Source organism: Arctopsyche grandis, chromosome 5 (assembly GCF_051622035.1).
Source record: "Arctopsyche grandis isolate Sample6627 chromosome 5, ASM5162203v2, whole genome shotgun sequence".
Taxonomy (NCBI): Eukaryota; Metazoa; Arthropoda; class Insecta; order Trichoptera; family Hydropsychidae; genus Arctopsyche; species Arctopsyche grandis.
Genome location: NC_135359.1, coordinates 30,324,317 through 30,351,194, shown reverse-complemented (window position 1 = coordinate 30,351,194; position 26,878 = coordinate 30,324,317). Strand labels below are relative to the sequence as shown.

The 26,878-nt window shown below is 33.4% G+C and overlaps 2 protein-coding genes across 2 annotated transcripts; one reads left to right on the top strand and one right to left on the bottom strand.

Annotated features, from left to right (window-relative positions):
- Positions 1 to 4,736: 4,736 nt before the first annotated feature.
- On the bottom strand, positions 4,737 to 10,327 carry Tsf1 (Transferrin 1). The gene is made up of 14 exons (XM_077431101.1): positions 10,171 to 10,327; positions 10,000 to 10,102; positions 9,781 to 9,920; positions 9,581 to 9,699; positions 9,354 to 9,513; positions 9,126 to 9,283; positions 8,845 to 9,049; positions 7,772 to 7,934; positions 7,569 to 7,695; positions 7,325 to 7,506; positions 6,707 to 6,879; positions 6,466 to 6,567; positions 5,108 to 5,379; positions 4,737 to 5,030 (listed from the first exon to the last, which is right to left on the bottom strand). Exons 1-14 carry the CDS (start codon positions 10,235 to 10,237, stop codon positions 4,947 to 4,949), a joined length of 2,055 nt encoding a protein of 684 aa, XP_077287227.1. The 5' UTR covers positions 10,238 to 10,327; the 3' UTR covers positions 4,737 to 4,946.
- A 1,884-nt stretch (positions 10,328 to 12,211) lies between these two features.
- On the top strand, positions 12,212 to 17,944 carry LOC143911511 (small ribosomal subunit protein mS39). The gene is made up of 14 exons (XM_077430404.1): positions 12,212 to 12,330; positions 12,531 to 12,719; positions 12,796 to 13,024; positions 13,097 to 13,326; positions 14,894 to 14,990; positions 15,064 to 15,225; positions 15,290 to 15,464; positions 15,545 to 15,672; positions 15,743 to 15,946; positions 16,031 to 16,193; positions 16,267 to 16,423; positions 16,503 to 16,689; positions 16,772 to 16,959; positions 17,720 to 17,944. Exons 1-14 carry the CDS (start codon positions 12,302 to 12,304, stop codon positions 17,823 to 17,825), a joined length of 2,244 nt encoding a protein of 747 aa, XP_077286530.1. The 5' UTR covers positions 12,212 to 12,301; the 3' UTR covers positions 17,826 to 17,944.
- The last annotated feature ends 8,934 nt before the right edge of the window (positions 17,945 to 26,878 follow it).

Sequence of the window (26,878 nt, the reverse complement as noted above, 5' to 3'; positions counted from 1 at the left end):
AAATTGTGTACATTCTGTTTTAACTTTCGATATTTAATTTTAATTTTAATATAATAATTATTTAATTTTATTTCGATATTTTGTACGCTACTGGTCCCAACTAAGTTGGCCTTCGATAACCTTCGTTGGCTTAATGTGTACGCACCATAACGCGAACGGGCTAGCACAGGGTTGCCAATTTGTTGGGACCGTTTCAATTAAATCACATAAATTAGGAGGGGGAATAGAAATAAAAAAATGAGAATGCTCTACCCATCGTTCCACCAGTTTCATGCATTGCAACGTTCCGAACGCTTGCACCACCAACACTAAGGGCCGGGCCGCACCGTGCAACTTTGTCGGCCGACACGAAAAAATGTATGGAAATGTGTGCGACAAACAAGTTGACGAGTGTGGCATGTCCCATCTACCTGCATGCATTGGTCTGGTCGTCCTCAACCAAGTTGTTCGCGAGTTGAGCGGTGCGGCCCGGCCCTTATACTTAACTTCAATAATATCAAATACAAACACATTTGCCTTAGTAGCAGTGCAAACTATACATGCCCCATGTGAAAAGTAGAGTCACGCCATCAACGTATATATGAATTATATTATATGTAATATAATAAAAGTCTAAGTAGAAAGCTACCACTTTCTTCCTTTACCCTCTCGGCTTCATCCCGTCTAGGTAAGAGGTCATCACTGGCGTAAATGCACTTACGCCGTATCAGGTCTAAGTGAATTTTGCTAGTTCGGCGCGAAGACACTTAGCCGGAGGGCTGCAAGGGCCGGCTGAGGCAATTAACTCCTCCGCCCTCTCGTATAATTACGGGCCTGGCTTAAACGTCACAATGCTCGGATTTCGGAGCCTACGGCGTAAATATTGCCAGGCCAACTGGAACGACATCACCTATACCTAATGTCCTTTTCCGGTTCAACGTTTTCAGCGATATATTATCATGGAAACTGTATACATACGTACCTAAGAAATTATTTACAGTGCTATCCCCAGGCGTTTTTTGCGGTTTTGCAGACTTTTTATTGTATTTCGAAATATTACCTGGCCCGGGGGCTGCCAGGTGTTTTTATTTGCGGGAGTTTATTCTGAATTTCAAAAATAATTTACGACTCAACGCATATCAATAATCCCGTACTGAAATATTCCATCAAATCCAAACAGCTTTCGAATTTTTTAAAATATAAAATTACATTTCCTAATGATTTAATTAATTAAAATATAAAAAGAAAAATATTCAAAAATTTTATGAATAATAATATAATAACTTTTTATTCCAGAAGATACGGAGAATGGTGCAATCCCCATCGTCCATATCCATAAATAATATACATATCTAAAATATAATTTCGAATGAGATTACGTAAGTATGTGAGTATGAATAATTTTTACTATAAGATTAACAATGTTTAATCGAGCGAAGCCGGGTCTTTATTATATAAACCCGTTTCATTGTAAACGCTTTATGAATAAATATTTGTGAAGATATTAAATTCTGAAAATTCTACCCCGCTGTCTTAAAATTCCGTATAAATATCTCGTCTGAAATCGTTATAGAAATATAATAATAACTCGTTATATTAAACCACTTCAAATGGCATTTCTGCATTGTCGACAAATATAAACGCTATTTCAGGTCCGAAGGTTTTTTTTTTAGTTTAGACTTATTAAATTCTGGAGTACTTTGTATCATAAAATTTTTAAAGCGTATTATTTGAAATGCACCATTTTTTATTAAAAAAATATTAATTAAATTTTATATTTGAATTGGACATTATTATTGTAATATATATAAAAACGGACTCGATTTATGTATGTTTGTGGATATATAGCGGACGCATCCACCAGTCATGTCGAGGAGAGGCAGAAAAGTGGGGTAGCGAGGAAGTGGGGGAGTGTAGGGCATCTGACATGTGCTCCTGATATTGAGCACTTGCGTTGGAACGGATGACGTCAGCGTCAGATGCGCTGCGCGAGAGCATTCATACACCATTTCAAACGGGTAAGACTGCTGCGTGAGACACACATTTATACATCATTTCAAACGGGTGAATGGGTTGGATTAGTGAACGTGTAATGCGCACTCAACTTGAGCTATTAATACATGCGCGCGCGCCTATAAATTACCTTACATTACCCCCAGGGCGACGGAGGCGCTGGGGGCGAAGACCCCAGGCCGCTGAAGGCGTCGGGGGCGCGAGGGGCGAAGCCCCCAGGGCACACACACATTTTCATTCATCATTTCGAATTTCATTTATCATTTCGAATTCATTCATCATTTCGAACGAGTTGGATTGCTAAGTGTATAATGTGCCACTTCTATTATGATTAATATTACGTGCGCGTGCGCCTATAAATTACCTTACATTATACATTATACTACATATAACTTTATTTTTATTCGTGTTTCAATTCCTTTTTTAAACCACCCGTTCAACGCGCACAACACTAGTATTAATATATAACATGTAACTTTATTTAAATTCGTGTATTAATTCCTTTCCAAAACCGCCCGTTGGAATCAACGGGTACAACACTAGTATTTTAATACTTTCTGCTATTTTCACCTTTGGATATAATTCAAACATATATTATACAGTGTCATACGATATATGTTTTTGGAAACTACTTATATGTATGTGTGTGTAAAATTCCAAGTTAAAAATCGCAATATTAAAATGTTCAGCAAGCCGAAAGCCATATATGAAAATATGAGCGAGTGTGCAAATACACGTAAATTTTTCCCGACTTGGAACTTGTCACGTGGAAACTTTGTTAATTTCAGACTTTACCCCTACTGTGTGCGAGTTTAAGTCAGTAGTCCGGACACAGAATCCTCGGGGGACGACTTACGACAAGGGGTCGGGGAGGGGTGACGGTACGAGAGGGGTGGTTTGGTAAATGGAAGTCGCGAAAATGATTCCCAAATTGAATTCTCGGCAAGGCGCTGGATGCAATTTTCATTCTTAGCATTTTTATGGGGGTGCAGGGGTCGTACTTGGAGCGGAGTTATGGCCATCTCCCATGATATAACCCAGAGCGAAAATATTTTAACTGCACCTTGAAATTTCATCAGTTTTTTCACGTCTCGTTTTCAACGACGCCACTCAAACACGTCGATCCGGCTCAGGCATTTCGAGGGTGACTTTAAATACACTATTATTCGTGTCTAGTGTGTGTAGAAGAATCCAATTTCGTTCGCTCACTGTTTATATTTACCATAACATTTACGAAATATATGAAAATCAATGCTAATCGTAAAATTTGTATTCTCATTGATTTTCAGATTATAAAAAGAAACCACGATGAAAATGTACTGTGCCACAGTATTATGTGTAAACATAATACTGTGGCAACCCTGAGTGGCCATAATACTGTGACCAGTGCTTCGCCGGTAAGCATTCACTTCCTCCCCGGCTGTCGAAATAAATAGTTGTGAATTAACAACACAGTCTTCTCACTCGTCCTACCCTCATAATACATATCTCTATTTGTTCACACATGTAGATTGACAGTTGTGTATTCATATGTACATTATGAATCTTTTATCCATTGACCAGATTACATTTCTGTTGCATAAATCAAAATACAAATAATTGTTCATATAAAACGTATGCATGCGTACAGTGCAGCTTAGTTTTAAGATTTTATTGTAAAGCATATTCGTTTCGAATACATATATTTAAAATCTGCCTAAAATATAAATATAAAATAAAAAATCTATCTAAAATATTTAAAATTTGGTAAAATACGCTTTTGTGAAATAAAAATACACGTAAACAATAGACATGCAGCCAAATGAATGAACAGCAGACGAGTAAAAGAAGTGGACAAATGGGCATATGAATTGAGGAGAAATATGTAAATTTTTTGGAAAAAATAAACAGATATGTAAGAGAAATGATCAGACTTTCATCCATCGATGAATAATTGATGATTATAATAATAACTACCGTAACTGTAATTGATGATTATAATAATAACTACCACGTTGTAACCGATGAAATATCATCGCTTAGGTGTTTATATATTAAGTTATTAAATAAAAGACATGTGTCGATCCTGTGTTTGATCCGCACGCGGTCGAATTTTTGTCAAATACCTTTTAAATATACATATTTAATTTAATATTTATATTTAATTCTTTAATATGAAAAAGAAATGGTAAAAACTATCTACCTGCCTACATATAAACAATATAAAACGCCAATAGAAAAAATTATTAATGAATTAAATAAATTTTCAATAGATGGCGATAAATTCTCAGAGACTTGCCTAGAGGAAAAATTGGTAGCTAACAGTATATATAGAAGTTTTTTTTTTCTATATAAGTATGTACATAAGTATGTCGAATCAAAACGACTATTGACGGCGAGCGTTATCGCAGACAGAATAGCGATATTATATATATATATATATATATATATATATATATATATATATATATATATATATATATATATATATATATATATGATAATCTATGTTAAAGAATTGAATCGAAATTGTTATAATATTTTGTGTGCAAACAAAAATAGTATGTAAATCTGAATTGAAAAAAATATTTAGGGGGTGAGATGGCTTTTAGGGCATAGCCTCCCCCTCATTTTAGTGGGTGGAGTTTGCAACTTCCCGGTATTATATTCCTCTCGGCGAAGGTACGCGAGAGCTTTCAACATGATAAATGCCAAGGCCTAAGTAAAAGGGCCGGTGAGAATGAATGCCTAATAAAAGTCACCTTGTGAAAATTAAACGAAATTAATTCTATATGTAATTATGAGCCATTTTGTACGATTAATTCCAAGCATAAGGAGGTAAATACAAAAATTAAACATTGCTTCAACATATGTATTATGTATATAACAAACTTCAAAACGAAACCATTATAACTAATGGATATTATATTTAAAAATAATAATAAAAACATTAAAACTACATTGAAGCATTATTATCAATCACACTTAACTTTAGACACAATTTTATCAAAATCATTAAACCATTTAAGATCACTCGCAACCAATCCCTGAGCATTTCCCTAAAAATTCAAAATTGTTTGATAAAATTTGTTACATTTTTAACCGATATTGTATTAGAAAACATTTGGAATCTTACATTAAAGATGACGTTATTGTGTTTGAGGTATTCTCCAAACAAGTCCAATATCTCCACTCTGTAATTAGTGACCAAATCAAAGATGGCCAGCATCAAGTGAGTAATGGAATCAGTCGGCCTTTTCGGTCTTGAATCTACACCCATCCAAGTCAACGGAGGTAATTGCATTAGATTGCAATTTTCCCAGTCAGACACCTCGGCGCGACCACCGTTGGCCTTATCCAAACATATCAGTTGATATTTCTCAGGGCTTAGAAGAAGTGCATCCAAATCTAAAATGTAAATATAAATTTTATTTTAAAAATCCAGACAATTGTCCCTCAATTGCCCCTCAATGGTCTGGGGACTGGGAATCAAAAACAAATGAAATAATCTATATATATATAATTGAATGTCTGTGTGTGTGTGTCTCGAATAGGCTCCTAAAACACTGAACCGATACGATAGAACTTTCAGGATGGTTACTTGCATGTCCGGGAAGATTACTGTGAAAAAAAACGGGAAAACACCCGTGAGTGTGACAATAATCGCACCACGCCTACCTCACACTCGAATGTACTGGCCATTCAGGGCTGTACCACAAACGCACAGCGGATGGCCCACGTCAACAAATATATATATATATATATATATATATATATATATATATATATATATATATATATATATATATATATATATATATATATATATATGTATATATATAAATATATATATATATACATATATATATATATATATATATATATATATATATATATATATATATATATATATATATATATATATATATATATATATATATATGTCTGTAGAACGGGAACGAGAACGGGGAACTGGATTGCACGCGTCATTGTCGCATTGCAACGCATGACAGGTTCAGCTAGTAACATTATAAATGAATCAATAAAAATAAGCTACATAAATATAAAAGAGGGAAGGTGAGTTTACACATAATCGTCAGCATCAACATATTATATACCGAAAATCATCCGCCAAGCTCAAGTGATGGAGCACCAGGCCCGCCTTGAGGAGCTTGGCCGCCTGTGTCAAAAATATTTTTGATGCCTCCTCCCCCCCTCTAAAATCCTAAAAATTCTAAAATCCTTTTAGATTTTTGTTTCACATCTAGTAATAATGAAAGGGGACCCGAGGATTTTTTTTGGTTCGCACAATTCGCAAATATCGATGGTGCGGCTCTGTGGAGCATATTCAAATAATACTATTATACTTATTAACAATGATGAACGCAGGTTACCAGACAATTCAATATCTGCACCTACACTCACTAATGTAGAAAATAAGTTTCACAATAGGCTAATGTGAAAGAAAAACACTTAACTAAAAATAACACTCACTAGAGACAAATGCGACATCTCCACGGTTGTCGTCCAAACATTTTATAGGATCATTGCTTGATTCACCGCCAGATTCACACTGTTGAGTGGCCAATTTGTATTCTAAATAAAATATTCCAATAAATAAAAGTATATTTTAAGCTTATTTGACCGTAGACTCCAGACTAATTGGAATTTGTAATGTTATGCAATAAAAAATCATCTGAATATTTTCATTCGTGATATACATAGTTTCAGATACCATTTGGATTGTTGATGCCTTCTAAAGCTCCAGGAATGCAAGAGCCAGCCGAGAAGAAATTCAATAAATATCTTAATCGACCGCATTCTTTTTCTTTTATGAAGCCATGCTTAATCAAACTGTAGACTGGAGCTGTGAAACCTTCGACAGAATCGTAGGACTTGTGACATGATCTAAAATTTTATTCAGTTTAACAAACAAAGCATATTTAAATTCGATGCGGTGCAAACGATCGACAAGCGCCAGACAGACTGAACCACAGATTAACTGTACGTATACCTTATGCGTGCGCACTGCTCGCACTTACACTAAGCGAAATCTACCCGAAGTCCCGACATACCTACCCTGTATACGTTCTGTGCTTCTGATACTTTAGTTCCGAATTTTGCCTTATTAAACTCGCCAGAAAGATCCAACTCAATTTTAATAATTACCATTTTTATAATTGCATCTGTGCACATGGAAAGGTTACTCGTCATCTGATGTGCAATCTATCATTCGTGAAGTCGAGAATTGCGTTTAAAGCAGCCATCCAGTTAATCTGTGGTTCAGTCTGTCTGGCGCTTGTCGATCGTTTGCACCAAACCCATTTAAATTACAGCATTAAAATTATCATACCGTTTATTTTGAAGATCGTTCCAAGAATTAAACGAAGTCCCCTTTTTGACAACAGCTACAGCATATTGACTTGTTTTTTTGTCGTAAGTTTCACTAAACAACGGAGATAACTTATGCTGTATCATTGCAGTCTTTACTTTGTTTCCGGCAACGGAAGCAGCATCTGCTTTATCGTCTTGTACCTAAAACATGTATCATTTAAAGACATGTAACAACAATTTCAATAAAAAATGCCAACACACACCATTTGGAGACAATCGTCATCGCTATTATCTTGAACACATTGTAGCTGAGGTCGTATGTCTCTGCTATACGCAGTCGAAGCCATTATACGACATTTTGATAATGCCACATCAGAAGTTACACACAATCTATATAAATTAATATTGAAATTAATTAATGTGTAATTTGATTAGTAGCTATGCGTGAAATGACACGTTCATGTACCTCACAACAGGCTCGGGCTCCCCGTGACCTCTTTCAATGACAATTGTATAATTGCTTTTATCCAGATAATTGTTTGGTGTAATTGGAGTGTTGTCGTATAAGTAATGTATATATTCTGACATAGTTAGAACGTTATAAAACCATGTAGAATTTTTATTTTTACCTATAAGCAATGAAATGTAATGTCAATATAACAAATTGATATGATTGATAATTTTTCCACCGAGACCAAGACAATAAACAAATATATAAGCAATAAATCAATAGAAATTATCCCTAAAAATAATTTTTTAAAACACCCATATATACTAACTTGAAAAAACTGCATGCCATATATAATATTCCGTTTGTTACAGACATTACTAACAAACTAACCAGTAGATTCTATTACAGAATCACTAATAACCATACTAACACACTTGTGAAGAGTCACGGTGATTACAACAAAATGTCTATACCCTTCAGGTATAAAAACAGATTACCTAAACACAATCTGCTTTAGGTCATCGACTTTAGAGAGTCTTTAATTCATATTATGTATTAGATGTATTATGAGCATTTATAAGAATTGTACATAGGTTTTTGAGCTCTTTTTCCTATTACGCTGTACATATTAACATTATAATAATATAATACTATGATTACTAACAAAATTAATTTAAAATTGTAAAATAGAAAATGATCAGTATATCAGTAGCTATTAAAATAGATATAAGATGTATTGTCAACATAATTAAGTAATAATAAAAAGCATTTAAAAATCAAAAAAAAATATATATATAGAAATTGAAAAGAGGTCAATTTGAAAGGAAAAAGGTTTAATTTTAAATGAAAAAGGATCAATTTAGAATGAAAAACCTGTATCAAATCTATTAATAATTTTAAATGTTTCAATCTGGAATTTGTAAGCCCGGGAGTCAACAAGGTTCGAGTTGGAGTTTTCGAATAAAATATACCCTTTAATAATAAAAAGCTTGTAAATATTAAATCCATCTCAATTTCTTCGATATATAAATATTTAATACACCAATTAAATAAAATATATAAGTACACAATTGAATATCAAGAATTACCAATCTCTCCCAATTCCCTCAATTTATTTCGCAATGGATCTACATTGTCTAACAAATCCTGATGTGCCAGCATTCCTTGCCAAGGTCTGGCTGCCCAAGCACACGGTTTCTCCTTCACAGACATTTTGCTTCCATCAGCACACAAATAAGAATAGTCATCTGGATTTTCGTTGGTTGTTGTTGCCGGAATCGTGCCGACGGGAAGCTTTCAAATGAATAAATCAATCAGTAACCGAATATAAAATTAGTTTTCCACAAATGTAATACAAATATATACATACTCCAAAGAACATCCTGACGTATATGACTTTTGTAAATGCAACATCACCGTTATTGCGTGCCAAGCATCGTAAAGCCCCATCGTAACCACTGAAGTCATCCGGATAGTCGCATACGGAAGGTTTCTCACACATTCCACATAAATTTGAGTATCTAGTCTCTGTTAAAATGTCGTTTATAATTAATAATTGCACCAAATAATCATATTGACTGTAGCTCTTAGTTTTTACTCAGTTTTGTGTTGATCGTAGGATCTAGTGACCACTTTCCAACGATGCAAGATTTATTAAACATTTGTGAGAGTGCTTTCAATTCATTTTCTTTGGGTGACAGTGAGAGATCATTCATTGATCCAATTATACCTCTTTTCATAAGCATTGTAAGAGGAATCTTAAAATATACAAAACAATAAATTATTAATACAAACAAAAATATTTGTTTTTCCATATATGTATACCTTATATCCAACGTTTCTGTTTATGCCGGTATGGCAAGATTTGAGACCCTTCAATCCTTCCAAACTATTGATCTGCAATGTGTTCTTCACAACCATTACAGCTTGATATCGGTATTCAGCTATAAACAAAACGATACGTTTTAATAACACATTTTTAAATGAATACGAATTTAAGCACTTAAAAAGAGTTGCATAATCACCAACAGGTTCTTCGATTGTTCTGATTTCTTGAAATATGTAAAAGTCTTGATTAGGCATTAATTTAGCTAGATACATGTCTTCTGGTTCGACTGGTATAAAATCAGCATGTCGTTGTTGAATAAAACTCAAGCATTCAACTCTGAAAAAAGTTTTGATAATCTAATATTTTATTTCATGGCTTACATGTATATAATGATAATGTGTATTATAATTAATACCTGTCTCTTGCTGGTACACATTGAATTTCAGCAGCAGTCTTTGTCGACTCTTTAACCATTTCTTCACATTGTGTTAGCCAAATTTTTGGTACACACATTTTATCTAAAAAAAAGTTGTATTCATTTATCTCAATATATGTAATTATTTCACATGCTATCATTGCTACTTACATGAATTTGCATGTCCTGAATTTATGTAAAAACTCATCCAAACAACCAGCCATTTCAAAATCTTCATATTTTAAATGGGTTTGGTATAACCGCAAGTTTTTTTCTTAGACTGACTAGAAAAACAATTGTACTTAATTTATATAAGCTTGATAAGTGTACATAAAATTAATTGATAAACTTTAACCTCTGTACAATAAAATAATATGTAAACTTGTAGATAATAATAACATACTCTAATGGGAAATCCCTAAATGAATTTAATAAAATAAATGTTGATAAACTTTAATCTTTTATTTCATTTGGGTCCCTGAATATTTATAAATATAATATAACAAATGCATACATACATATGAACCAATTATTGTGTAGTTCATTTTTATAATACACTAGTGTTGTGCCCGATGAAATATCATCGCATGGGTTATGGCATATTAAGTTATTAAATAAAAAAAATGTGTCGGTCCTGTGTTTGATCCGCAAGCGGTTGAATTTTTACAAATACCTTTTAAATAAATTTATATTTAATTGTTTAATATGAAAAAAAAAATGGTAAAAACTACCTAACTACATACATATAAACAATATTGATTAATTAAATAAATGTTAAATAGATGGCGCTAAATACACAGAGACCGTCTATTAGTCTAGAGGAAACATTTGGTAGCCAACAGTATATATAGAAGTTTTTTTTCATTTGTTATTATATTCGTACATTTTGTTGGCTGTGTTTTAGCTGTAACGTACATATGTATGTCGAATCGAAACAACTATTATATTACGGAGAGCGTTATATTACACAGAATAGCGATATTATATATATATATATATATATATATATATATATATATATATATATATATATATATATATATATATATATATATATATATATATATATATATATATATATATATATATATATTATTGTTTAATATAAAAAAAAATTGTAAAAATACCTACCTACCTACAAGGGTCTACCTCACGGGACCGAAAGTGAAACGCCCGAAAACGCAAATATCGGAAGGCAAAGATCAAAAATCAAAAGATCTTAAATCGAAAGATAATAAGAGGTTAGTAAAAAAAGGGTCTCTCCCCCTGTCGTACATACTCACTTAATTTGCGCGAGCAGGATACAACAGGAACAAGAGGAACAGGCTTTTCCTTCCGTATTCTGCGCGCGCACATTAAACAAGGCTGTATGACAAAAAGAAAGATAATTCCACCGCATGCCACTCATATATATTATATATACATATATATATATATAGTACCGTTTACCATGCACCCTTTTTTTTTTGATCTTTCGATTTTCGATCTTTACCTTCCGATATTTGCATTTTCGGGCGTTTCACTTTCGGTCCCATGAGGGAGACCACTACCTACATATATATATAATATGAAACAACAATAGAAAAATTAATTAATTAAATAAATTTTCAATTGATAGTGCTAATTACTCAGAAACTTATTTCCCTAGAGGAAATATTGATAGCAAGCAGTATATATAGAAGTTTTTTGTTCTGTTATTACGTTCGTATCATTATTGGTACGTATTGTTGGCAGTGTTTTAACTGTGACGTACATATGTCAAATCGAAACGATCATTATAGTACGGCGAGCGTTATCTTACACAGACACACAGAATAGTCAAATGCTAAATTTTATTTTGACGTTTGGCCAGTATTAATTTTTTTGGTTGATATCCCCCAAGGTTGATACGATCTTGATAGACAATTCAGGCACTGCTATTTGTTTTGGTGAATTTTAGTCAGATTTTTATACTGTCGATTTGTTATTTATGGTAATTGGACTATTCGTCACATTGGGGTGGTCACAAAGACATTTTTTTCCATGAAAATCGCAAATACACAATATTTGGCACTCAAGTTCTCGTTAGTATGATGGACTTTTCGGCTGCCAGATGTTCCGTTATAGAGATTTTAGTGAGTAATTTATGACTAGTAATCACCGAACCGTTATTTATACTGACATTAATAAATTACCATTTTGTTGTGTATTTTTAGTACTAGCAATACTTAGCATGGTTTTTCCGACTGGTGGCAACATCAGCTGTCAGAGAGGTTATGTTAATTTTAGAGTCGGCTTATAAGACTTTGCAAATAGTTTAACAATGTCTTCGATTATTTTTAGGAGCATAAGGTGAATATTATTATTTTTATAATAAATCACTTTAGTATTATGACAAATAGTAGTTTCATCCGTATTTAAATTAAGTTATTCCAAATTAGGTTATGAACACACTGCATATGTATTATTTTTCATAGCAACGCTTGAAAATGCCGTTTGCTTTAATGAAATTACTCACACTCAGTTTTGATTTGTCGGTCATGTTTTCACAGCTCCGTCAAATGTCGAAATCCTTCAGCCATATCGATCATCGGTGGGAAATACTATTCGACGGCTACAAATGCGGAAGCAAACCAGCCAGATGACATCGTCATTCCTCAACGCATCCACAGAAGCCCAACAGATATATTGAAAGCTATAGAGAGTACGATACAACGCGATCCAACTGCAGCCCATTACAAGTAAAATAACCCCGATTGTGTACGTCTTATATGTATATAAAAATTAAACATTAAAATTGCATATACATTTTCATAGATATCACGACGATCCCTATTTGATTCCGATGTCAAATTATAAGAAGAGAGTTTATGCTTTGGCACAAGAGTCCGGTAGAAAAGCGGCTAAATGGATCCTGCAAGAGCACAAGAACCTTTTCTTATACCGAGTGTCGGATCCGCCGTTGAATAAATTGACTGCATATGAGAATGCCGATCCACCGATTCAGGCATACATACCGAGGACCGTGTACAATGAAAAGAGTGAAGTCGGTGTATTTTGATTGTTTGTATGATAGAAATATTACGAATACAATTATTTATTTTATTTTGTTTTTAAGGTTACTGAAAAAGATCTTTTAATGGCGATAGATAACTATTTTGTGAAAGATGCAATCACAATATATAACTTAATGGCATCGAAAGATTCTCTGAGTCAAGATACTCAACAGAAATTCTTGGAATTGCTTTGTTTCTTCAATGAGGCTGATCCTCTTCCAATTGAATGGTTGGAAGAGAAATGGTTCCGGCAAGGAGGATTGTCAATTAATAATAGGGTGAAAAATTGGAAGTATGATCATCTTCTATACATTATATAAGAAATTGAAAGTATGCTAAATTGGGTAAATAATTTTTGACCGAGCAGTATTATTAGCATGAGAGCACTTAATATGATTGTTATTTTTACTATATCTATCTACGTAGTAACAATAGATGAAGTTTTGTGATCGTGCAAAAATTCCAACTCGAGATTTTGACTGATTCGAACTCGGAATCGATTACTAATCATGTTTTCATGATCTAGAAAAAATGTCTGTGTGTCAGTGGATTTTTTGAACACCGCTCGTCCCATCAAATTGTAACTTAGTATCGGTAACTGAAATTCTTATTGATATGACGTACATTTTTTTCAAATTTTTAAGTTGACCGGAAATGGTATCTCCCCTTATAGGTGTCCTCTTTTTGTAAAGTTTTTGAATTCAACTATCTCTCAAACCGCTTACTGAATCGGATTGAATTTATTTTTACATTTAATAGAAATTATAAATTTTATAACCTTATATTTTTTGAATATTTTTACCTAAAAACCGGAAGTAGTACTTTTACTCTAGAGAATCGAGGTTTTTTATGTTTTTCTCAGAAACCTTTCGGTTTATTTAACTAATATTTTATATCTAAAAGTTTAAGCTTAATTAATACCAAGTTATATATAAAATTTGGTAAGCATCCGTCATCCGGAAGTGGCAGTTTACTCTTGTTCGATTTTTCTTCCACTATTTTTTTCGACCCCTTAAACATGTGTGTTCTTCACGAAAAAAATCAAGTATATTCCTTGTATCAATTTGATGAAAATAAAAAAAAAATCACTGAATTTAATAAACCGGAGGTGGGATTTTCCTCTTGGAAAAGTAAAAAATGTTGTGACCACGATTCTTTCCACATCCCTGAACGTATCAAGCTGAAAATTTATATTTGTATTCTTTATGTACTAACTTAGAGCTGATAAGGTTTTGGTCAGAATTCGTAAACCGGAAGTAGTATTGTTTTTCAAAACAATATTTCATTATTTTATTTTGACATTTTAAATTATTTTATTTTCTTAGTATTTAATGTGTATGATAATTATAGTGATTTTAAGTAATAAAAAAATTTCGAACAAAATTTAACAACCGTAAGTAGAACTTTTGTCTCGTGTTTTTCTACATTTGCGCTCAATTTGTATCGAAAATTCTTGCTCTTTAATTATCGAATTTTGTTTTGTGACCTTTTTATATTCCTCAAATACATAGATAAAGTCATGGGTTGGTCATATACTAATTTTTTTATATTTAATATATGCATATAATTGGTATTTTTACTTACAAACCTCCTTTACGTTTCACTTACTTCGTTTTCATACTTTGCCATATTGCTCATTTTGGTCATCAATATAAGTAGATGGATCCTCCGCCATTACGATAGAGATAAAACATCGTTTAAGACGCGTTCGAAGTTTGCAAATTTGAAATCTGGGTGACGTCTATGTAGTCTTTAGTTTTATACATAGATGGCGGTAGTAAAATAAAATTATTGGTATTTATATTCAAAATGATTATTAACTATGTATGTCATACGTTATATTCTTAATTCCATTTTAGAAATAATGGGCTGGCAACAACATTGTTTTCAAATTTGAAAGAAAAGACTCCTTCAGCCTATTGTGCAATTATACAGGGCATGTGCAAACACTATAATGTAAGAAATATATGTAAAGTTGAATTATTATAGATGCTTATATTACTTCGTCTAACGATTCTTTGTATAACAGGGTGAAAGTGCTTACAATTTATATTTGGAATGTTGTGACAACAAAATACCTCTAAATGTCAACGTTTACAATGGACTACTGTCGGTTATCGGATTTTTGAAAGAGGATAGCGAAATGCAATGGCAATTGATCAAAGATTTATTGAATGATATGAAATCACAGGTAATTTTAACACTAAGATTTTTTTTGCATATTACATTTGTGTAATACATTTGTCAAATTTCAGAACATTTCACCGAATTTGGGCACTCTAAATTCTATACTTGAGAGCTTGTCGTTCATGGAGTCGAAATTTGCCCAACAACATTGCACGGAGATTTTAGCGGAGTTTGTTAAAGAGTGCGGCATCGAACCGTCGTTGGCGACTTGGGCTTATGTTTTGACCATATATTACAAAGAAAGTAAGCTGAGATATGCATTTGTACGTATTAGGGCGTGTTTTATTTAAATTTATTATATTATATAATGTTTCTTCACGCAGGAGGTATGAAGAGCAACGTACTGTACTCGATTATGAACAAAATTGAAGGACAAAGCTTTACAATTAGGGATCCCAGAGATACGCTCTTCTTCGTAACCGCAATGAGCGTGTGCCGATCTCATTTACAAGTACATATCCTATGAAACGTTTTATTATACGTTGAATATTTGTTATATTTTTAATTCGTTGTCATTTTAGGATATCAAATTATGCTATAGCATACAAGATTTACTCTTGCATGACTCAAATTATGACCTGATAGGCGATTCTTATAGAGAGAATATTTACTACAGACAGTTCTTTTCTGTCATAAGTCGAAATGAATCTCTGGAAAACTTAATGGTTCAATATAACAATCTTGTACCACACGTGTATGTTCCGGAGCCTAGCGTAATGCAAGAAGTAACCTATTTCATTTAATTGTATATATACAATTTGTTTTGTCTACTAAAAGCGAAAGATTAATTTATATGTGAATTTTTGTAGATATTGCGCACCATTGATTTGAATGTGGCTTGTGATTATTATCCTTTAATTTGGTCGAATATTGTAATGTTTGGAATGACCACCAGACAAACGCTAGTGCAATTTTTACTACAGTCAATGGTTAGAAACATTCCGCCGGGAGAACCTGAAAAAATTGACATTAGTAAAAGTTTGATTATTTTCGTCAATAATAATACATATAAAACGGAAAAATTGATATTTTAAATGATTTTTAGAATCTAAAGAAGATTCCAAGTCGACATTGGTGGCTTCTGATCCGAATGCGATAGAATCGCTGTCAGCTCTGTCGGTTGAAGAGAATTTCTCAAGAGTAGCGTGGGATATTTGGTTGAAGTTTGAAGAAAAATCTGCATTCAAACCTGATTCGATAAAGTATAAATGAAATCTTAAATTTTTATGTACATATTTATGGTATATAATATGTGTATTATCATATATTTTCTATACACAGTTGGACGGCCGGTATGTTGAGTGATATAATAATGCTATTATCGAGAGGTGGAAAAGTACAAGACGCTTACACAATCGTCCAACGACTTAGTAAACTTGAGGGTTCCATCGGCGTTCCGTCATCACCAGATCCTCTTATATACTTTGCAAAAGTGGCATTGCAAGGTGGCTTTCCTAGTTTTTCCTCGGTGATTATTTCCTTTGTGAATAATTTATTTTTGTTGTATGTGTAAGAAATGCAGATCGTGATATTCTAATTCTTATTTATAGGTCGCTTTGAAATATCTGTCTAATTGCGGCTATTCTGAAGCGTCCGACGTGGCTGTAGAGTTGTTGCAGACGATGCTCAACCGGCCCAAGTCGGAAATTGAAGAGTTGGCGTCGGAAGCGGCCAAAGGCGATATCAACACTTGGACTGCAGACACTTCGATAATGAATCTAGTCGCGATTGTCAATCAGTACGACTGTTGAATTTTAAATTTAACTACATAATTAACGTAGATAAGACCAAACTAATGTTCAATAGTTATTGTATGCCTGATAGCATCTCATTAGATGATAAACCAGTAGAAGTAGTAAATAATTATCAATATTTAGCTCAAATAATTGACATCACCAGTAGTAAAGAGGAAGAGATAAAGAGACGCATGAAATTAGGATGGAGTGCATTTGGACGAATGAATGTTGTTTTTAAATCTAAAAATGCCACTCTGTCTGAAGAAAAAGATCTTCCATCAATGCGTTTTGCCAGTGATGACGTATGGATGTAAAACTTGGACATTGAACGCCAAGAACACAAAGTCCAATGCACCCAAAGAAGTACAGAACGTTCTATGCTTGGCATAAAGAGGAAAGATAGGAAACAGAATACGTGGGTGAGAAGTTTGACAAGGGTAATGGATATAGTGGATAGAGTGAAGAGATTGAAATGGCAATGGGTGGGCCACGTGGCTAGAAGAATGGATGAAAGGTGGACAAAAGAAGTGCTAGAATGGCACCCAATAGAATGCTAAAGGGTAAAAGGAAGACTGCAGGGAAGATGAGTGGACGAAATTAGGAAAATGTGTGAAGTGAGATGGATGAGAGTTGCGCAAAACAAAGACGAATGGAAGTGTGTTGGAGAAGCCTTCATCCAGCAATGGATGACGAATGGCTTTGGATGATGATGCTGTACATATTACAATTCGGTTTTGTATTCATTTGTTTATGTCGTTTCAGGAACAAGTCTCTTGAACCTGTGTTGAGAAGCAAGGCAAGCAGTTCATCGTCGAGTGAAAGCGATTCTTCTGATAGCGACGATGACGAAGAACTGTCGAAGAAATAATTTTATTTTTTAAAATAATGTGTATTATTATTTATTAGATAGTTGCGTACTTTTGACTAGTTTATGCATTTAATATTATTACAATTTAATAAAAAAAAATCAAAATGATAGTGATTTTTATTATTTGTTTCATTCCTTTCAGGCAGTAGTGAACAAGAGCATCATTGTTGGAACCCAACAATCGCACAGACTTCTAAGTTTTTATTTATTTACTAACTTTAATCTAAGAAATCAACAACTAATGTTTCCCTATTATAATGGGGAAATGTAGAAAGAATATTTTGAATATCTTTCCATGAATTAAAATGCTGAATATGTGGTAGATGCCTTATTGAAGTCAAAAGTCGTCTTTTTATTTATTTATTTTACATACATATATACCAGGAAGGCCTAGCCGGTAAACCCCAATGTGCTTTTCTGTTCAATCACAAACAATGCAGCATTTTTTTAGAAGGCTCTTATTAGCTTGCTTTCGCAAAAGATTGAGCTAAAATTCCTAGTCTTCAAATCGTTTTGAAACTTCGCCATTTTGCGTGGTTTAGTCAATGCTAGAAATTTCAATCGATTTTTATAGTTCGATGGTGAAAAATAATCGTAATATTCACGTCTAACTTTGCGACATTTTTTGATACGTTGACGTTTTCGCTGAGTTACGAAGACAACGAAAAACTCGAAATTAACGAGACATCTATGAATTTTGTACATAAATCATACTCAAATAGTGGGTAGGATGGGTTTTTAGCCAATTTAATGGAGGAACCTTTTCAACAATGAAATCAGATACATTGGCAAACTCTGATAGGAAATGATCGACTTGGAGTCACAAATATCTGACCAGCAGCATCACAGATAATATACTCGGAATATTATACTGTATTATTATATTATTTATTACATTTTATACCTTAGGCCTTACAGGTAAACCCCAATGCGCCTTCCTGGCCAATTCCAAACAATGCAGCATTTTTACATACCTCCTTTACGTTTCACATGGCTTTTTATTACCCAAGTCGCTGAATTACAAGACACTGAAAACTCGCAAATTAACGAGACATCTATGAATTGTACGTTAATTTTACTGTACATTAATCATACTCAAATAGCGGTGACATAGTAGGTAGGAAGGTTTTAACCAATTTTAATAGGGAACCGTTTCAACAATGAAATCAGATAAATTGGCAAACTCTGATAGGAAAAGATCGACCTGGAGGCACAAATATCCAAGTCTGACCTGCTGCATTACAGATAATATACTCGGAATAAACTATTTTCAATCGAGGTCACCTCACGGGATCAAACCCGGTGACCTCTAGGCGCTAGGCAAAAGCCCAAGCACCGAGCCATGCTGCTGGCTTCTTTTTTTATTAATTACATACCAGGAAGGCATTACAGGCAATCCCAATGCGCCTTCCTGGCCAATTACAAAAATTGCAGCATTTTTTATTCATTATATAAGTCACTGAATTACGAGACACTGAAAAACTCGCAAATCAATGAGACATCTATCAAATTGTACACAAACTTATTTATTGCACATTAATCAATCACAAATTATAGGTGACATATTGTATATACATAGGAAGGTTTTTAGCCAATTTTTACCGGGAACCGTTTCAACAATGAAATCAGAGAAAATTGGCAAACTCTGATAGGAAACGATCAACCTGGAGTCACAAATCCAGATCTGACCAACAGCATACTCTGAAAAATTCATTTTCATTCGAGGCCCGGCCCTGGGATCGAACCCGGCACCTCACGACGCTAAGCAGAAGCTTAAAGACCGAGCTATGCTGCTATTCAATCATGTATGATATTTCAATTTGGATATGTTATAAATTTCTATCATTTTAGATATATGGTCATAAAATCTTCAATCTGTATCCAAACATTTGTTTATGGCATAGCAACAGAGGTGCGCTAATTTTGAATATAATGGATTGGATTCATTGCAACTCCTGCTGGAGGCAGCCAAGACGTACAATCCCCTTCATCCTCACCAGCTGTGGACACATTTTTTGCTCACAATGTTGCAATTCAGGTATACATATATTGCGATTAGTCAATTTTCCACGCTGTATTATATTTTTCATACATTAAAATTTTCATAGAACAAATCTGAAACAAATGAATTTTTACTACTTAAATTTACTGTAAAATTAAAAAATTAATTATTAAATTATTTTATCTAAGCAGATGTGAATGGCGCGGAGTGCAAAATGTGCTATCGCAACTATACATGGATAAGACTGAGCCCGGACGTTAGTCTTAAATATGTTTTCACTTAAACATTGTCACATTACACTCAACTAACATGTCTGTGTTGTATGCTTAGGAAATGTCTGACCAAGTGAAGGAATACTTTGCCGAACCTGTAAAGTTGGCGTTGAAGTTAACCGAAGTAATCAGATTCCAGAAAAATCACAGGACTAATTTATTTTCTCATTATTTATTTTTGGTTGCTAAATTGACTCTCGTTATTAAAATTATCGATGCCGTGTTTCTTTGCATCGTGAGTCTTATTGCTTGAATGCTCCGTCATTTCAGGAAAAACAACATATGCTTATAACGTCCGAAATACAACAATTGACCAAAGTTGTTAGGAATATCTACAGGGGATTACGCAAGTTACGCCGGGTAAATAATGCATTGAAATACATGTTCAAGTATTACTGCGATCGTCCAAAACCCAGTCCATCGTATATATCTCATCATAGTAATAAGTTCACAAATAATAAGTGTTTCATTGACTATGTAAACGTGTGCTGTACATATTTAATTTATCTTGAATCAGGTGCGCCGCCGGCTCCTTCGAGACATTCTTACATGTCCACTCTCGAAAATATGAGACAGGTACATAAATAATGCAGCATTGATGTTTTATGATACAATAATGATTTTAATTTACTTTTCAGAGGCTGGTTTCGAGTTTTGTGACACCGTGTCGTGTTAGTTTGACCCGTAACGTAGGCAGCTGCTCGTCCACTAATTATGTATAAATACATTCTTATTGAAACATGATTTACGAAGTATTAAACATGCATGCATATTATGCATATGCATATTTATACATTTTTTTTATTTATTATTTTCAGCGCCCAAAGAGTGCATTTAATTTAAATGAAATTATGTTATTAACACCACCTACTACAATAAAGTCTTATGTTTCATCAAAGAAAAAAAATGATTAGGAATTATGATTTAATTTGATTTAATTTAAGATGTTGTTGAATTGGACTTGAAGATCTAATTTTTCAGTTTTGGTTTTAATCATTGAATTTTTTTTAAGTTTTAATATCACATACTTGCATGTAATCGCAATAGATTTTAATTTATTATATTATAAATAAGTACTTACTAATATGAAATAGTTTTATTTTTGTTTCGATTAATTTATTTATATGTACATATACCTATGTGTGTATATTTATTTAATTATTTTGTATTGTATGTTTGTGTATGAAATTCAGGACAGTACTTGTATTATGTTAATTGCATGATATGTTTATGATATTAGGGAAGTTTACTTTCAAAATTAATGCAGATTTAATTAATCTCACAGGTGAAAACTGTTAGAGATAAAATTAAGCTATTGACACGGATGTTTACTAAAACGTGACCATTATGACTCTTTTACTGGTGCATATGAATATTCAAATCAGTTTTCATTTCCTCCGTGCAGCTCAGACTCGGTTGAGACTTAATCTAAACAATACGCTAAAATATACTGCACTTACTGTAATTTTTTTCCAATTATTGTTTATCGCTTTGTTAGTATATTTATATATGAGCCGTTATATTTGAAAGTTCCGGAAGTCCAATTTTCAGTTCCAAAAACACTATTTCTGTTTGACTTCATACACTTATTTGAATTCGATTTGTTCAGAATCTCGGAAAAGTAGGATAAACGTATTACAGGCCACCAGTATTTTTATTAAATATTGTTAAACCCAAAACATTATATTTAATATATTTTGCGAGATATTTCTCAAACTGTAGAAAAGTAAATTTTTTCCGTTTTCAATTATAACGGCTCATATCATGATAGTATATTTGAATTATTAATAAAATAAAATAAAAATCATTCAATTGTTATTTATTTAAGCCCGCATTTCACTTTTCATGTAAGTTGAACTGGTTGGTGTTGCAGGTGAATGAATTTTAGGAAAAAATCCCTTTAAAGGGCTCTAACCTCTACTAAAAAACTATCTACGGTCTAAGTTGAGAGAACTATTAGATAATATATCGCATTTAGTGCTTCTATATTGAAAACTGTAGGTTTGAATCTTGAATCAGGAATTTTTCAAGAGGGGGGGTGATATTTTATTTTATTTTACATAGATATATACCAGGAAGACTCCAATGCGCCTTCATGGATAATTAATTACAAACAATGCAGCATTATTATTATTACATAAATCACTATACATATTTCCAGAAGCTGAAGAACACGAAATGACAATTAATTAATTAATTAATTACATAATTAATCCATTGAGACATCTATGGATTTAGATTTTGTACATAATTTTTACAAATTGTACACACAATAAATACAGAAGATTTGTGACAGCAGGAAAGATGATTTTTTGCCAATTTTGAGGAACCGTTTCAACAATGATTAGATAAAATTGGCAAACTCTAGTAAGAAACTATCGATTTGGAGTCACAAATACCCCCAAATCTAACCAGCAGTATGGCGGATTGAACCCACCATTAAGCCATACTGCTGGCTAAATATCTAATATGTATATGATTTCGAAAGCGCCTTTGTATGTATGTATGTATATATTTAAGGTTTGTTGGTAATCGAAAAACAAATTAAAATTTCTATTTTATTTTATTTTTATTTTATTTTATCAATTGAAAAATCAACAGACAGGATGTACATAGATATGTATAAAAAAAAAAAATAGTAAATAAATAATATATGTAACATCCGAGTCCAATAATAGATTTTTACAAAAATGAAAAAGATAAATAAAAGGAAAACAAATTAAAAAGGAAAGAATAAAGGCATGACAAAATATGTAGAACATTGCATAATTAAACTATAGTATTAAAATATTTGGAAAAGGTTATAAAATAGAATATAAGAAGAAATTGAAATTTACAAATATAAAACAAATGAAAAAGGTAAATACAAAATAAACAAATGAAAAGGAAAAGAATGAAAGCTATAATATGATTAAATAGCACATTACATAACTAAACTAAAGTATAAAAATATTGACTTATTACTTATATACATATATGTACATACTTACATACAAAGTCTCTTTCGAAATTATATATTAGATTGAAAAAATAGATTCTTATATGCATTCTTACGAGTTGCATTTTCCCATGTAAGTGCATATGTATGCACATAGAGAGAAGAGGAACCGGAAAGGCGGTTGGTAATGCAGGAACCTGCTCGTCCACAAATGGCAAACGGAGAGAAGCGATTTCTAGCAATTTGCCTCCGGTACCGAAAGGGTTAACTGCGATGAAACGTACAAAAGTCAATTTGGGAAATGATACAGGATGCATAAAACGCAACTTCCGTCCATAAATAATAGCCGTACAGGTTTCGTTTAACACGAGCAGTCACAAACGAGCAATGTTGTAAATGTGCCATTGATTCGCGCACGTTCACATCAATCGTATGTACTATATGCACATATTTTGGTATTGCAAAACAATGATGTGTGCTATGGCCGAGTTTTCCTTCTCGAACAATGATAACGACGCCCATTTCGGAAATTTTAAAACTTTTCGCAACGAGAGCAGAGCATCGCTGTGATGCAATGTTGACGAAAGTAAATCTGATTGTTTGGGCCTCGACACAATGGCACGTGTGTAAATTGAAGATAATGAAGTTGACAAGACGCGTTGTTGTTTTGGTGAATGACCCACAGTCATCGTGTCATGTGTTTCTTCCTCAAATTGGGTTGAGTCAGCAGCTGGTAACCTTTTGCATAGTAAAATCGTCATATTCACTTGTCACTATGAATCGTCAAGCTGGTGGATTGCGCGCGGTCTACTATACTTGCGTAACGTCACACGAGGCAGTTTGCTTGTGTATTCGTTAATGAGAACTGAAATTTTTATGCACACGTGTATATATCATCTACAGCCACTCACCATGCACTGCTGGATGAAAGCCTTTCCAACACGCCTCCACTAGTCTCTGTTTTGCGCAACTCTCATCCATCTCACTCCACACATTTTCCTAATTTCGTCTACCCATCTTCCTTACAGTCTTTCTTTTACCCTTTTGCATTCTCTTGGGTACCATTCTAGCACTTATTTTGTCCATTCTTCTAGCCACGTGGCCCGCCCATTACCATTTTAATCGCTTTACTCTATCCACTATGTCTACTACCTTTGTCAAACTTCTCACCCACGTATTCCATTTCCTATCTTTCCTTGTAATGCCAAGCATACAACGTTCCATACTTTTTTGAGTGCATTGGACTTTGTGTAGAAACTTGGCGTTCAATGTCCCATATGACAAAAACCATTGATCGAAGATCTTTTTCTTCAGACAGAGTGATATTTTTTATTTAAAAACAACATTCATTCTTCCAAATGCATTCTATCCTAATTTCATCTTCTTTACTACCGGACATGTCTATTATTTGACCTAAATAATTATTTACTACTTTTACTATTTTATCATCTAATGAAATGCTATCAGGCATGCAATAACTATTGAACATTAGTTTGGTCTTATCTACGTTCATTTTTAAGTCTACTTTCCTACTTTCCCTGTCCAGTTGTGTTAGTCTGTTAAATAGCTGGATCGCGAGCTATTAAAACTATATCGTCTGCGAACCGACCGTTGATGCTTACCCCTGCTGTGTCCGTAAGCTAAGTGTTAACTTCTAATATTTGCAAAGTCAAAACAAGATCCATTTCCTTGAAAATCATTTTCATTTTCATTGGAGAGCGAAAATTGAAACGGAAAAATAATGATAAGGTACGACATCGCCTTTCACTTTTCACACAATGCCACCGAATTTTCCCCAGAAAACTCCAGTGGCGTCGCGTTGCGCAAATTCGCATACGCGGAATCATTCTCGCTCTCATTGCCGCCAAACAATAGACCACACATTCAAGAGTGCGTTCACTTAGTGGCAATTTAAAGAACAAACGCGGCAGTTGCCTCATATGAATTTTCCAAACGATAGAGGGCGTCGCGATTACTCACACGTACCCAAGAAATAAACAATGTTGACGTATGGAGACTTCCGATTCTATCATACATGACTGCCCATCTGACAGTTCTAGTCTTGGGTCTGGTAAGTGATCGCAACGACCTCGCAGCATCGCGGGCTAAAGATCAACTGGTGTTGTGACACTCCTTATTGCGTGTGCAAAATCGAAAGTAAAAATCTCCAGCCTCATCGTCAGGAATGCGACACGTTTCCAGCGTTACAAATGAGTGTGAGGAGGACTCGGTGGTGGTGGTGGACATGTTACAAGTGGTTGTTGTCGTCGACGGTTTCCGATAACAGTACTAACTGCTAATCGGCCAGCGGCACGCGACCTCTTCTCCAACAAACGTTGACCCTATCTCTGCATTGCATTGAACCAATTGTATACAACCTTGGGAAAATCGTCATTATTGTATGAAAATTTTCATCAGATTGTGCATATATTTGAAGATTTTTTAACCAATCATACATATCTAATATATAATATGGAAAAAGACTTGGTATGTACACATATGTATGTAACCTTCGTTCGTTGGTTCGTAGTTCATAAACAAATTCGATTTATTTTTTACATACCTCCTTAACGTTTCACTTACGATTACAATTCAGGAAAAAGTTTGCCTCTTATCCGATCATTTTCATACTTTGCCATATTGCTCATTTTGATCATCAATATAAGTAAATGGAGCCTCCGCCATTACGATAGAGATAACATATCGTATAAGAAGCATTTCAGGTCCGAAGATTTTTAATCTCGGTGACAGTTGGTAGTCATTAATTTTATACATAGATGGCGGTAGTAAAAAAAATATATTGGTGTTTTTATTAAAATAATAATTTTATATACAAATTATACAAGAGGTATGTTTTTAAAAAACTTTTTTTTTATATTAATTAATAATTTTTCGATTTATATGCGCCGATTCGATTTTTTTCGATTCAAAGGATTGAATCCTTTGAATCGGCCCCGGAGGCGAAGGCGCCGGGGGCGCAGCCGCTGGGGGCGAAGGCTCCGGGAACGCAGGCACCGGATTCTGGTATACATATAATTTCGAAATACACAGTATATATGTTTGTTTGTTCGTGACAGTCAATTTAATAAAAAACACAAATGATTATTCAAATAAATTTATATGAAATAAAACTATTCAAATAAATTTAATAAAATGTGTACTATTAGATTAATAATGTTTAAGCGATTTATATTACAAATACCGTGAGAGTAAAACCACTAGTATAATAATAATACATTTTCATTCCAGGCAAAGGGGAGAATAATGCAATCCCCAACTCCCATATAAATAATATGGGTGACCATGAAAAATTCTAAAATATTCGTTTATCATGCATACATATGAAAAACGGTAAGTATATATAAGTCTCTCTTCCCCCCATCGTACATTCTCACTTAATTTGCGCGAGCAGGATATAACAGGAACAAGAGGAACAGGCTTTTCCTCCCGTTTTCTGCGCGCGCACATTAAACATGGATGTATGACAAAAAAAAAAGAGATAATTTCACCGCATGCCACTGATATATATTATATATATAGTACCATTTACCATGCACCTTTTTTTATCTTTCGACTTAAGATCTTTCGATTTTCCGATATTTGCTTTTTCGACCTTTTCACTTTCGGTCCCGTGCGGTAGACCCAAATAATATATATATATATAAAGATAATAAAAGCATTGTGGAAAAATAGTAAAGAAAAATAAATAAATAAATATATAAATAATAATAATAATAAATGATAATAATAATAATAAGAGCAATCAATTATAAACCAGCTCAATGTCCATTTAAGGCAGTCGGTGGAGTAGCTCCATCCATCGAACATACAGTGAAGAATG

Excerpts from the sequence above, each read along its gene's own strand:
- LOC143911511 (XM_077430404.1), top strand. The coding sequence starts at position 12,302 with ATGTCTTCGATTATTTTTAGGAGCATAAG. Across the intron at positions 12,720-12,795 it reads CCAACTGCAGCCCATTACAA|ATATCACGACGATCCCTATT; the intron begins GTAAAATAACCC and ends ACATTTTCATAG. Across the intron at positions 15,673-15,742 it reads TGTGCCGATCTCATTTACAA|GATATCAAATTATGCTATAG; the intron begins GTACATATCCTA and ends TTGTCATTTTAG.
- Tsf1 (XM_077431101.1), bottom strand. The coding sequence starts at position 10,237 with ATGAAGATTTTGAAATGGCTGGTTGTTTGGATGAGTTTTTACATAAAT. Across the intron at positions 7,507-7,568 it reads ATGACGATTGTCTCCAAATG|GTACAAGACGATAAAGCAGA; the intron begins GTGTGTGTTGGC and ends TACATGTTTTAG. Across the intron at positions 6,880-7,324 it reads AACGATCTTCAAAATAAACG|ATCATGTCACAAGTCCTACG; the intron begins GTATGATAATTT and ends ATAAAATTTTAG.